Here is a 14,191-nt window from a genome sequence, read left to right as displayed (position 1 = left end):
AAAAAAAAAAAAAAAAAAGTCTAAAATGGTTGAGTTTGATGATGGAAAAAAATGTTTTGTTGTTTCGGGTAACAATTAATCATCTGTATTAATGAAACATACATGAAAGCTATTAATAAATACAGTTATGCAACGTATATAATACAATTAAAACTATAACCCAATAACAGGGTTAATATAAAAGACTATAGACATAATGTCGTTTTGTGATTTCGAAGTGGGAAACTCTGAGTGGAAGTAAACGCAGCATGAGGAAGAATGATGGGAAGCATAGAGGAGGAGAGAAAGAGAGGGAGGAAAATTACAGAGGAATTAGAGTAAGGAAGGAGTGGAGGTGAAGAGGGATGGAGGGAAGGAGAGGAGGAAGGAGGGGTCGAGGTGAGAGACAGGTGAAGAGACCTGTGACGGATGAAGAGGGGGAGGGACGGAGGGATGAAAAGAGACAGGGCAGGAGGAGCGGCGCATGAGGGATGAGGAGTCAGAGAGACGAAAGAGAAAAAAGAGGAGAAGTGTGGGGAGGTGGAAATAAGATGGGAGAGAAAAGAGGAGGGGGATGGCGACGGAGAAAAGAGGGATTAGCGCAGGAGCAAAAACAGATGGATGGAACGCAGGATGGAAAAAAGTATGGAGAGATTAGATAGAGGGAGGGAGGGAGGCTGCATCCAGGAGCCAGGAGCAGCCCAGCAAGGATGGAGGGATGGCTGTTGAGAAGAATGGATGTTAAAGAGAGAGAGAGAGAGAGAGAGAGAGAGAGAACCTGTAGTATTCCAGGGAATTCCAGGGAAACAGGAATAAAATGAGGCACAAGACATGGAGAAGCTGTGATGTTTACAGCACAAAGCATCAATTATGAAATCAATAACCTGATATTCCTCCGTCGCTGCTCAAAACGAGGCCGCTTTGGCTGAGAGCGATGAGGAGAAGAAAGCGAAGAAAGTATGAAATCATGAAACACGTCCTCCGCTTTGAGCGCTCAAAGTGGAGGACGTGTTTCATATTCCCCTTTTCTGCATATTTCCTATTTCATTCACATTTATTTTTCTTTTTATACCCGGTCTCTCTGTTGAGCTGTGAACCTGCCAGTTCCAGCATGACCGTCCACAAAACTTCATTTGACCTCTGTAACGCTTAACGTGCAGCCATTTGCATCGGCGTTTGACAGTTTTACTTTTTCAAAATTCAACTTAAGATCTCCATGAATTGAAAAGTGGAAAATTGACATCATAATACACACCAGTTCAATGAGTAATACCAAATGCCTTTTTAATAAACTCACTTTTTTTTTTTTTTTTTATGTCAGTAGCATTATCATATGTTACTTTATATTTCTAGTCACAATGAACCCAGAAGTGCTGTGATTGGTTATAAAATATATTATTATAACTGTATTAAGGTTCATAACTTGATACTAGATGGTAAAAATAAAAATTCCAGCCAATAAACCCGTTTTTTTTTTTTTTTTTTTTTACATTTTCATCAAATACAGTACCAACTTTAGGACAGATCTGATTCAAATCATCGCTGCATTGAAGTTTAAGGGTCAGTCTAAATATTTTCAGTGCAGGTCAGAGGTCAGTTTTAGTCAGAAACATGTTAACTAGTCGAGTGTATGAACTGTTATTTTTTGTCCGACTGCAGCTGCTGTAATAAATCCAAGCCGGCCTCTCTTTGTTGCTCGGGTCAGGTGAGGTTCAAGGATTTTCCTGGGTCGTCTCTGCAGGTTCGGTCTGACAGGTGAGCATGAAGCGTGTGGTGTCATCCTCCCAGCAGGTTCAGTGGAGGCAGGATTACAGATTATGATTATTTATTATCAGCTCCAGATAGCTGACTGGAAGCTTCTTGGACCCGGTGTTGGTGTCTCCTGTGCACTTCTGTGATTAAAATGTCATATATAGGCCTAAAAAAGTGAAATTTGACTTGATTGCTAGGCGTTGCATGTTGGGCAGTTTCAGTGTAATTACTATAATGAGGTAATTAATCACCAAAAACTAGAAATAGCTATAATTTTGCTTCGAGTTAACTTAGAAGGGTGAACCGTGTCCAGAAATCCATCAGTTACTGTGGTTCAGTCATGCAACCTTTCCTCATTAGCATAATTTAAATGAATGTGAAAATGAGATTGCAGTCATGAGGCGGCTGTTTCTGCTTTTAGTCAAAGTTCTTGCTAAGAACTTTTGATTTAAATATCGTCTATAGGCCAGGTGGATGAAATTCAACTTGACTGCACTGCAGGAGTTGCATGTTGGGTGATTTGCATCATCAGTCGGCCTGTAATTATCCCATCAGCAGGTAAAATAAAGAAAATCGCAACTTCCCAGAATTTATATTAATGGTGACATATGGGTAATGGTGATTGACATTTTAAATCATAAAAGATCATAGGAAAAACAGTCATACTTTCACGTCAGAAACATGGACTTACTTGGATCAGATGCAAAATTGCCTTTTCCAGTTCACATCAATGAATTAGTTCATTATGCTAGGTACTGAAGTTACAACTAAATTTAATCTTATCTGTTAAGGCTTTAGACGACATTTTTATCCTAAAAGCTCATAGAATAACATTTTCCGGGTTCACATGGGAGTTTCCAGTAGACTAACAAGTTTTATAACATAAGAAATGTTGACCTGATGCAAAAGAGCTTGTCCAATTTTGACACAGAAATTTATAGATAAATGAAATTTGATTTAAAAAACGTTGAAATTAAGACTTTGCAAATCAAGACGGAGTTAAAACACTAAGACGTGAGGTAGACGTAACCTGATATAAAAAGATGCTTTCAAAATGTTGTTTCATGGTGAGTTGAAGAGCTAATTTGTCTCACAGGAAGTGCAGTGAGGAGCGAACACACACACACACACACACACAAAAAAAAGCTCAGACAGTCGAGTGATCTGTTTTGTAAATAACAGTTTATTTGAAAACCAGGGTTGTCTGTGTGGCCGGTTTAGCTGCTGCCCTGCTTGGCGGCCAGCCTCTTGTCTCTCTCCTCGGCGATGGTCAGACGGATTCCCTTTCCTCTGGGCAGGGACACCCACGGCTTGTTGCCCTGGAAACAAGAGGAGGAAGAAGAGGAGGAGGAGGAGGAGCAATTAGATGAAGCTGATGAGGAAAAAGTGCAGGTCGGGAACAGGTGCACGAGGAACACGGTTCAAATCAAAAACACACAAGTCTGACTCTGCGCTGCCTGACAGGAGTTTCTAAGTTTTGATGTTGATTAAATCACAGTCTGACAACCCCGAGTGCAACAGTGTCGTCATTTAGCAGCAGTATTGTGTTTTCAGGGATGCACCAGCAGTGGCATCGACATTTATACCAAAACAGACCCAGAGCTTTTAACCAAGACTAATATCTAACACCAAAAACGGAGTAGCACGTCAGATATAAAACAGGAAATGGTCTTTACTTTCTGCATTTGTCACACACAAGCCTGCCTCTCTCTGACCGCGGGAAAAAGTCAAACGCCAAACTATAAAAAAAAAAAAAGGTCCAGGCTTCAGTGTTTAAATCAACTGATCAATATTCAGTATCGGACAATATGTCGCCTTGAACTCAACATTTCAAAGTGGTACTGCTGCGGCCCAGCTTGTTTTTACAGACTAATTCAAACTTTAGTGTTTTTGGAGGTTCTTCGCTCTTTTGAAACCCGTGAAGCAGAAACTCTGAGGATAAACATGACCTTCAGAAGGCCGGGAAAAAAAGTTAGGCTTCTCACAACTCAAGCCGATCGACAAAGCTGGAGTGTTGTGCGCATAAACAAAGTATAGACACAGACGTTTTCCTTTATGTGACATATTGTAATTCACACTCGGCTTCACTGTATTAAATGACAAGTTCATGTTTTAGCTGTTAGGAGGTTCAGTTTGCACTTTTCCTGAATGACTGCCCATGATGATGATGATGAACAAGCAGCCTGAGCTTTCAAATGTATGAAAGGAAAGAAAAATCGATAGGTTTCAGAGTGCAGCGAGCTGAAAGTCACGGTAAAACTGGCTCAGCTCGACATAATTGTGCCAACATTTATTTGACCGGCGGCATTCGAGCACCGAGCCGTCGCCAAGGTCAAGAGGGTCGAGTCGAATAAATGTCACAGCAGAGAGCCGACCGTCCCGCTGACAGCTCGGCATCAGCGGGACGGTCAAACTAGTGGCCAAATAAATGTCAAGCAACACAGAAAAAAAAAACGAACTTTCTTTTTTTTTTAAATCTAAACTATCTACACCTTCCAACAGCCCGGCTCCTTGCATTGAAGAATCGAAGAATAAAATTAGTGGTGTCAAGAGATTAAAAAAATTGAGAGATTAATTAATTATGATCTGTAATTAATTGATCTAATTAATCTCTTTTTTAATCTCACCTAAAATTGCTGAGAAAAGCCCTGAAACTTGAGGTATTTCCCTTTAAATTCATTACATTATTGTAGCAGATCAGTCCGATGCAGGTCGGGGGGACGACCCCTCTTTTTCAAGACCCTTTTTTGGGAAAAAAAAAAAAATTTATATGGACAAAATCTTGTTTGAATAAAAAAGACTTAAAAAAAGATCAGACTGGTGAGGCCAGCCGGCCGGCGACCTGTTTAAAAAAAAAAAAAAAAAAAGAGACGGTCAGGCCACCGGGCCAGTGACAGGCCGGCACAAACACAATGACCTCCAATCAATGTCCACTTCAGGGTGTGACTGACCATTGTTTTCCACCCCCAACAACTTAAGCACAGGAAGCCCAACGCCTACAAACCGATTTTATAAAAAGTAAAATTAGAGATTAAAAATTAGATTAACTCGATTAAAAAAACATAACGCGCTAAATATGACTGTAATTAATTAATCTCAATTAACGCGATAATTTGACACCACTAAATAAAATGTAGAGCTGCATGTCTGAATCTCTGTTTGAGGTTATCGGCTTTTCAGAGAGTGACTTCTCGATGCTCAAAGTCGTGTCTGCTTTGTTCACGTCTGCAAACTTAACAAAATGAGTTTTACTTGCCCCTCTGCCCAGGTGAGCCAGTTAACACCTGCTTGCTGCCATCCTGCCTATCACTTCTGGTGTTCATGTAGTGTCTCTTTGGCCTGTACCATACAGTACTCATACGGTCGGTGTCCTAAGAAAACGACCCGCCACTTTAGGATCTCAGGTCGAGGAGCTCAGAACTTCTTAGAGGACTTGGTTGTGTGTTTTCATTTCTGATCAAAACCACAGAGTCATCATTGCTCCACGCTTGAACTCATCTTTCCTTTTGTCTGCAGCTGCAGGAGAACTCTGTCCAAACTGCTCAGTACAATAAATATCCTGTTTTGGGTCAATTTCTCCTTTGAGTCTTATGGAAATTTTATGCTCCAACTGGCCCCGACACAGGTTTTGAATTCAAGTTTGAGCTCAAACACTCAAACGCTGTGTGTGTGTGTGTGTTTTAAAAAATTTCAACATGTGCTCACCTTGCCGATGACGAAGATGTTGGAGAGCCTGGTGGCGAAGCTGTTGCCTGTGCTGTCCTTGACGTGCACGACATCAAAGGAGCCGGGGTGACGCTCCCTGTTGGTGATGACGCCGATACGCCCCAAGTTGGCACCGCCGGTCACCATGCACAGGTTACCTGGAGAGAGAGGAGACGGACGTCAGGTCAGACTTTAACATGCAGGTGAGTCCAAAGATTTTTTTTTAACCCTCAGATACAGTTTTCAATCGTCTCGTCCCAGGCCAGCTGCCAGACCCACCGGTGTCGAACTTGATGAACTCTGTGATCTTGCCGGTGTCCAGGTCGATGCGGACCGTGTCGTTGACCTTGATCAGGGGGTCGGGGTAGCGGATGGTGCGGGCGTCGTGGGTCACCAGGTGGGGAACGCCCTTGGTGCCGATGATGATCTTCTTCACCTTGCACAGCTTGTACTGCAGAGACGAGGAGGAGGAGGTGGGTTTTAACAGAGGCTCAGCGAACAAACGAGTGTGTCATTTAAGGAAATCAGAGATGAAATAATTTAAAATCACACCAAATGTAAAAGATATAAACACTAAAAATGACAATAATTGAGAAAATTTCTAGTGTTTTAGCCCTTATTTTATATTTTAGTTTTTTTTTTAGCCCTTACTGTATATTTTATTTTAGTTTTTAGTCTTTATAGTCAATAGTTTATAGTCTTTACATATATATTTAGCCTTTATTCTTTTTTATTTAACTTTATTGTATGTTTCTACTGTTGCTGCTGGAACACCAGAATTTCCCCGGTTGGGATCAATAAAGTATACCTATCTATCTATCTTTGCTGAGGCCCAAAAATCTGAAGAGCAGAAGCTTCTTTTACACCAGAAATCCAAATCTTGTAACGCATCTGCATAATATTAATTTGGTTAATGGGGGGGGGTACAACAATTATAACTTCTGCTAATTCCACTGCATTGACCTGGTGAAAGAAATAAATTGGATGAAACACACTGACTCCAGCCTGAACTGACATAAAAAGCTTTCAATCTAATCATTGAGGTGATCCCCCAAAGTTCACCTAACGAGATTCATTAAATTACTTGGCATTTTGTAGGATTTAAAGTAATTTTAATTTGTTCCCCTCATTTCAGAAGGAACCGTTTTACATCATTGGATGCATTCTCAATATAAAATTTTTTGCTAATAGTACCGACTCAAATCAAAGTTGAATCAAGATTCACACCCCGACATACACCACCTAAAAACACTGACAACAAACTCAGTTCTAAGTTGCAGCATTTTTCCCTCTTAAACTGGGCAACAACTCACGACTGCCAGTCTGTCAGAAAGTTTGCCTTCATCTCACACCACAGGAGTTTCCCTAAAGCCAAGTCTGTCTTGTTTTAGCAGTAAAATTAACTAATTATCACCCTCAAACAGACTCAAGCTGGTGCTCGGTTCTTGAAATGTGGGTCAGGTGGTACTTCGGGCTACGATAAGGACACAAACTTTTAAAAAGGAAATAAATTTGTGCAAGTTACAAAGAAACAAAAACTTCGCTTCTACTTCTCGGCGGTTTACCTTGGCCTCCTCGGCGGTGATGCGGTGGACGGTGAAACGTCCCTTCACATCGTAGATCAGACGGAAGTGCTCGCCGGTCTTCTCAATGCTGATCACATCTGGAAACAGAAAAACAAAACAAAAACACTGTTCAGCATCCACACACTGATCACATCTCGACGGAGGCTGCAGCTTCTCAGTCTGTTTACCCCGTCAGACAACTTGGCCGGCGAGTAAACAACACTTTTCAAAGCTGTAACCTTTGTCTGCGGAGGGCTGACTAAGTGTGTGAACGGGTGTTTTCACCCCTCACGGCTTCACACACACACACACAGCTCCGCTCATTTGCAGTTTCAGTCTGGCAGCCGCCGAGTAAAACCAGACTGTTGGTCACTGAGCAGCTCATTTGTTCAGGCTGGAGGTTAAACTTCAAACCCGGTCACTGGCTGATACGCATTTCTGTTTTTATCTGCACATTTCTGCTTTTGAATGTTTATGTTACATGTTCAAAGTGATGAAGCACTGTTGGACGAGTATATGTCCTAAATTAATTGGCCCATGAATCAAACCATGATATAACGGAGTGCATCCAAAAAACACACACACACACACTCAGGTCTCAAAGGACAGAGCTGCTGCACCGCCGTAACATCACACTGTAAATGACATTTTTGCAATTCTGCACCAAGAGTTGCTTGCACGCTTCAGCTGTTTTAGCAACTCGACATGCTGCTGACACATTACATAACTTTCTGACACTCTGACTTCTTGTCGACAATTTAAAAATGATCCTCGGCTGCAGACATCTTTGGCAATACTGACATTTTATTCCGATAGCGAGCTAACAAAAGATTATCTGAATATTAGGATGTTTCAGGCTGGCCCTTTGTGCCCTGTGATTGGCTGATGCGACTGCAGGTTTCATGAATCGTCCACTGATGTCCTTGTTTCGTCTGTTTTATGATGTTTGTCGGGTTGTTTTGTACACATTTAGTGATTTTTGCTGTGCACAGCCTGTGAATTGTCCGCTGCTGCTCTGAGCAGAGGCGGCCAGTGTTTACAGTGTTTGTATATAAAAAGGCCGCTGTCATCCTGCTGCGAAGGCTTCCCCTGGCTTTGGAAATTAAAACGCCACACCTCCATGTGAGGCTGCTGGCCGGCGTGGAGGTGGAGATGGACCTGACCGGGCGAGCGGTCTGGAGGAGGCGTTACAGCGGGCACGACCGCAAAAAACAACAGTGTTTCCTGTCGCCTGGAAGGCCTTATCTGCCCGCGATGTCTACCGCCTGACCATCTGATGTGGATTTAAATGAGAGAAACGTGCAAGAAACGTGCTTTTAATTAGATTTGCACGAGACTGGAAAGATGGACGTGTCTGTATCCAAGAGCTTTTAGTCCGCAGGAAGCACCGGCTTAACAGAAAATCCATGTTTGTTTGTGCGTGGTAGAACAATGTTTTCCAAAACTAAAAATAAAGCCTAAAAATTTACAAAAGGAAAAAACAAAAAAAGACTACAGAAGAGGAGTTCAATTGCAGAAACAGATGATTATCATTCCTACAGGAAAAACTGCCTTTGCATTCGTCTACTAGTATGATTTTTTAATTGATACTGCTGGAAAACACATCATTATAGAGATGACTACAATTTGGGATATCCACTCTTCATGTCAATGTAAAAGCAGGCAGTGATCTGTGTTCTTTACCCTTAATTTCCTCCAATTTCAGCCGACAGTGTTGATGACCAAGTTGGCTTTACAAACAGGACGGTGTTTGGTTTTTGGTTCCCGACCACAAGTCTAATCCAGCGAAGTGGGGCAGCTGATGTTGCCCCATCTGTTCTGCAATATGGGCGACACGCGTCCAAATAAACTTGTATTACCACTAGTCCTCTTCCAAATGGCTACAAAAATAAAAAAAAAAGGCTTGGAGGATGGGGTGGGTGCTGCTTTGAATCAAACTGATTTACTTCCTCCAATATCCTCATCAGACACGTCTAGCCAACAGAAATCAGAGATGGCAGCGTTTTGAGGCAAAGCCGTCACTGGATCCACTGCTGCTTGATCATTCTGACAATAAATAAGGCAGATAATTTGTCACGTGTTTAAACAAGGGCGAGGAAAAGAGAAAAAAAGGCGTCTAATGAGGAGAAACGGTGCTTGAAATATGTTTTGTTCCAGGACTTTGAGGCAGAAGCTCGCTTCAAAATCAACCACAACCAAAACAGCTGCGATGTGCAGAACTCAGAAATAAAGTGGTTTGTAAACTCTCTCTGGTTGAAAATCAGTCGCCTCTTGCCTCAAACTGCATGTGGGCAAATGTTTCTATGACTTTAACCGCAAACATACACATCACAAGTAATTTACTCTCCTTAATCAGTGTTACAAAAAAAAAGATTTGTCAGTGTAATAATGCCACAACTACAAATGAACATGTCATTCCCTTGAGTCACGTGGGCCGGTGCCACATTTCAGACTAGAACAACACAGCCGACCTCAAAATAGCTGACAGACAAGACTTTTCAGAACGGGGTGAAATCTCTTTTGTGGCTGGAGCTCAGAACTTCTTAGAGGAATCGGTTTTATTGTTTCAGCTCATTGCTGATCAAAACCAAACAGTCATCACGGCTCCTTTTTACCCCAGCAAGTGAACGAGCATAGCAACAGACGCAACAGAGTCACAACCCATTAAGTCTAATGCATCTAAAAAGGGGTGTTCAACTAAAATTTTACGTGTTCCAGTTAGTCAACTCCGCCTATCAGGATGTAATATTGAGGGCCTGTGTGTGCACAGGTGTGTGTGTGACTATAAAATGTAATAAACGACAATTCAAAAATTCATACCTTTCACATCCATTCTCACAGTCAAACGGTAAAAATTAGAAAAAAAATAAGCAAGCCTACTAACAAATTAGTGTCAAAATGGGTTTCCATTAATTTATCAGTTTATCTACCAGTGGCATAGAGAGCCGGCTGCAAAACCGAGGTAACACTAGGCATAACAAACAGCAGTTTTACTGGATGAAAAGCTGATTATTTTGAACAAATACCAATTTGTGATTAGTTTTTTTTTCTTATTGGACATTAGCTCATCTCTGAATGCAAGCGCTTCCTGCTGTACACGTGCTTTGATTGGCCGAGGTGGAGGAGTGATTTAAATTATTCTCAGGATGGGACACTGACCCCATCAAGAACACGAGAAAGAAAAAGTTTGCGGCCTGTTTCGTGATATGGGCTGAACTATAACTGGGCCTTCGACTGGGTGCTACTATCACTGCAATTAATATCACAACGCTCACGCGGAGTGAGCAGCATCACGCTAAATTATCAAATTAATGTTCATCCCATGTAACTGGTAACATCAGTTGTCAAACAAAATCATGCCTATTTTGTCAGAATTAAAATTTTAAAAATGCTTTTTAACTGTTTGTAAGAATAGAATTGTCACCCAAAATAAATAAATAAATAAAATAACCGTTATCAGTGCAATCCATTTAACAGGTCCATCCCATCAATTCACTATCAAGAAAGCAACATTTGCAAAGAAATGCTGTCTGTGGATGCAAATGTGGAGAAAATGTGAATACAAGCCGATATCTGACATTTCTTAGAGAGGTCAGACACATCTTACTGAACATTAGAATTAAGTCTGACCTGGGATGACCTCTATTACATTCTCCTAAGTATTTGTGTCCACACTCACCCGTCATTACTCCGGTGATGATACAGTGCAGTATTAGCACAGCTCTCATTGTAGCACCACCTTCTAACTGTGTTCATGTTACCAGAAACTCAACGACAAGCTACAAGAGAGGCCTTAAACGCCTGTCGATGTGCATAACAGCAGCCTAATCTGTTTGTTCACTGAAATCCAGCTCACTGCTTTAAACAGTGAAGCAGCTGTTTCACGTGGGCTGGACAACATCTGTGGAAACTGACATCTAAAGTGTTTTCTTTGGTCTGAACCAGACTCAAAAGATGTGATGTTATGGAGGTTTAAATTAAATCTAAATTAAAAACAAAAGACTCATTTGGCTCCAAATCCTGTAACTTTAGACAAGCACAAAGGTCTTGACTTGTGTTTTCTGTCCTGTAGTAAACTATCTCTGAGGTTGTCTCCTCTTGTGGCTTCAGATTACATTCTCACTTCTAAAAAACTTGTCTGCTTGGAGCCTGCTTGCAGTTTATTTTAGCATTTCAGCCTTGCTTTGATTACTTGGCATCATCTAAATTTATATTAAAAAGAATAAGCAGTCAAGTTTGAATAAACACTTCTGAACAAGCTTGGGTGTGCATGTTCCCCAAATATAGTTGGTGCACAGTCAGCTGCAGAACAGCCCACCTGCAGCTGGTCCAGGATTAGACTGAAGTAAACCCCAGCAGCTCCGACACGACATGACGATCCATTGAGAAGCAAAAACACTTCCCCGTCCCGCACCCCGCGTCCGACTCACCCATGAATCCGGTGGGGTAGGTGACGTCGGTGCGGACCTTGCCATCGATCTTGATGAACCTCTGCATGCAGATCTTCTTGACCTCATCCCCAGTCAGGGCGTACTTGAGACGGTTCCTCAGGAAGATGATGAGGGGCAGGCACTCCCTCAGCTTGTGGGGACCGGTGGAGGGGCGAGGAGCCTGAGGTGGACGGACAAAAGTCAGGAAATTTTCAAGAAAGAAGCCACGGTCCATTTTCTACACTTCAAAACACTGTGCACAACAACTAGGGGATGATTTCCAGTGATTTATACTTGTGTATGAGCTTGCTCAGGGATATGGCTGGGCAAAATTATGATTTTATTGATATGATATGAAGCTGGATATTGTACTATCATGATCAAAATAAATCATGCATTTTCCTGGCTTTAAAGGAAGCATTGCACAAAACATGCAGTTTCCTGAATTTTTTTTTTGTTGAAGCACTTTTATTATTTATCTCCATCTTTTTGGTCATCACATCCACATTACTAGTAATTATTCTGCAACTATCTCTTAAATGTAACTATCTTATGAATGCCCCAACGGCCATCCCTGCAATATCAAGAGATATTTGGTCCAAACTATTGTGATAGTTCTTTATTGTCCATATCGTCTAGTCCTTCTCAGGGACACATCTTGAGGACAAAACTTCATACACTACAAAGGAATTATTTTCCAAGCCATTCCCAGTGTTTTAATACCCCAATCACACTCCTGGATGTATTAAAGACATGAAAATTCTCAGTCACATTGCAGAAATGCACATCACAAGGAGCAAAAAAAGTCTTTCACAGAGGTGCAAAGAATATTTAATAATGCTTGTTTTGATAAATCTTGACATGAGGTCATCTGCAGACTTAACTGGTCTCACACACGTCAGATTCATCTTAACCCTCATATGGTATTCGTATTTTTGTTACACAGAGAGTCCTGCTGGATCTGGTGGACCCGTTGCAAATTGGGGCTTTTAATTCAACATAATAAAACCTTTTGTTGTTAAGATACTCAGCAGATTTTTACTTCATCCCAGTTGCAAGTAATATAAACAACACATATGTTTGTTTTTTTTTTGTGAAAACGGGTGCCGAATACCTTATGAGGGTTAAACAGATGCCAAACAACTTTAGATATGAATACAGGCCAATTTAATGGAAGCGCTGCACGCCACAAACAGCATGTTCATTCATTTCAGAGGAGCAGTTTTCCTCAGCCTAATACAACTAGACTACTACACAACCCTCCGTCCAAACTTAGCAGAATGACCATTAAATCGTACGATATCTGAACCCATGTGTGAGGAGAGTCAGGCGGCATCTTCACTTACAAAAACTCCGGTGAGCTTGTCAAGCATCCAGTGCTTCGGCGCTGCGACGCGCTTCAGGTGCTTCTTCGGTCCTCTGGCCTGCAGAAACCGGATACATCAGTTAACAACAACACAGACAACCGAGCTTCAACTTAACACATGAATAACTTTACGTTAAAAGATCTAAATATTACTGGTTTCATCACCAATAAGCCTAGACGGTCAGTTTGGCTAACATGCTAGCGTGTCACCGGAAAGCGAGTTAGCACCGCCCGGCTGGGGCCTAGCTAGAATGTGGCTACGAGTAAAGAAACACTTATATTTCTGTCGTTATGTGTTATTATATTAAGTTGCGCTCTAAAATGTGAAGACGCTAGTTAAAGTCACTTGTTAGAATGAGATATTTTAGCTCTACCAGCAGGAACGCCTCGGTTTTCGCCGTTAGCTTGACGCGTTAGCCGCATCACGGCTAACTGAGGAGCTACATGGGACCGGATTTTTTTTAAACCACCAGTTTACAGTTATAATCGACCGTCTGTCGGTAATTTAAAGACCGACCGTCTCGTAAGGAGTGACATTTTAGACGGTAATGTGTAACTGTGTTGTGCTGCAAAGGCAAAAAGTGATGTTTGAAGATGATAGCGGCCGGGAATCGTGAAGAAATACGGCTCACCATGTTGGAGTCTGCGGGGGAAAGGACCTCCCGTCTTCCGGTCCTCGATGATAAGACCGACTACGGCAGACCGCGAGGGTGAACTGACGGAAAGGCGCAAAGGAAATTCTGCCGCCCACCGCCATAAAGGTGTTACTACAACTCTCTATTAGGTAGGTAGGTAGGTAGATACTTTATTCATCCCGCAGGAAATTCACATTTCTTCAGCAGTATCCACAGATTACAAATTAAGTAAATAAAAAAATAGAAATAAAGAATAAGATCTAAGTATAACAGAATAAGATCTGAGTACAACAGAATAACCTAAGTACAACCCAGTGTGCAAAAAGCAATGTGCAACAAAAAAAAAACAGAAAAAACCGTGTGCATGGGAACTTTATAACTATATAACTATCAAGACGAGCATTCTTTTCTCACAAAGGCAGGACTACAGTTTCTACTGTTTAGCGTTTTTATTGACTTATTAAATTATTTGTTTGGCTCTTTGTTAATTTATTTCCCGAGTTTCATACCAAAATTGTTTTTTTGCTACTTTTATTTTGCTATTTTGCGTTTTATCTAATTCTTATTGGTCTTAAACCTGCCTCTGGTGTTTCCTCACTGAAAATGGATATGATTAATGATAGCATTTCCTCAAGTCCTGCTTTACTGTTTTTGTTATTTTGTTTGTTTTGTTTTATTGCTTTACTGTGGGAAGCACTTTGTGTTACATGTATTTGTATAAGAAGTGCTATACAAATGAGGTCTGATTGATTGATTGAT

General features: G+C 41.3%; 1 protein-coding gene and 2 non-coding genes across 3 annotated transcripts; all 3 read right to left on the bottom strand.

The window, feature by feature from the left end:
* Positions 1-2,894: 2,894 nt before the first annotated feature.
* On the bottom strand, positions 2,895-13,509 carry rps4x (ribosomal protein S4 X-linked). Its single transcript, XM_030075548.1, has 7 exons — positions 13,430-13,509; positions 12,778-12,855; positions 11,432-11,612; positions 7,002-7,099; positions 5,716-5,887; positions 5,437-5,594; positions 2,895-3,050 (listed from the first exon to the last, which is right to left on the bottom strand). Exons 1-7 carry the CDS (start codon positions 13,430-13,432, stop codon positions 2,949-2,951), a joined length of 792 nt encoding a protein of 263 aa, XP_029931408.1. The 5' UTR covers positions 13,433-13,509; the 3' UTR covers positions 2,895-2,948.
* LOC115377255 (small nucleolar RNA SNORD61) lies at positions 5,142-5,212 on the bottom strand. The gene has a single exon (XR_003930000.1). It is a non-coding gene; the product is annotated as a small nucleolar RNA SNORD61 (small nucleolar RNA).
* On the bottom strand, positions 9,531-9,606 carry LOC115377256 (small nucleolar RNA SNORD61). Its single transcript, XR_003930001.1, has one exon. It is a non-coding gene; the product is annotated as a small nucleolar RNA SNORD61 (small nucleolar RNA).
* Positions 13,510-14,191: the final 682 nt, after the last annotated feature.

Source organism: Myripristis murdjan, chromosome 18 (assembly GCF_902150065.1).
Source record: "Myripristis murdjan chromosome 18, fMyrMur1.1, whole genome shotgun sequence".
Taxonomy (NCBI): Eukaryota; Metazoa; Chordata; class Actinopteri; order Holocentriformes; family Holocentridae; genus Myripristis; species Myripristis murdjan.
This window is presented reverse-complemented; position numbering and strand designations above follow the sequence as displayed.

Excerpts from the sequence above, each read along its gene's own strand:
- rps4x (XM_030075548.1), bottom strand. Across the intron at positions 11,613-12,777 it reads ACAAGCTCACCGGAGTTTTT|GCTCCTCGCCCCTCCACCGG; the intron begins GTAAGTGAAGAT and ends CGTCCACCTCAG. Across the intron at positions 7,100-11,431 it reads CTACCCCACCGGATTCATGG|ATGTGATCAGCATTGAGAAG; the intron begins GTGAGTCGGACG and ends TTCTGTTTCCAG.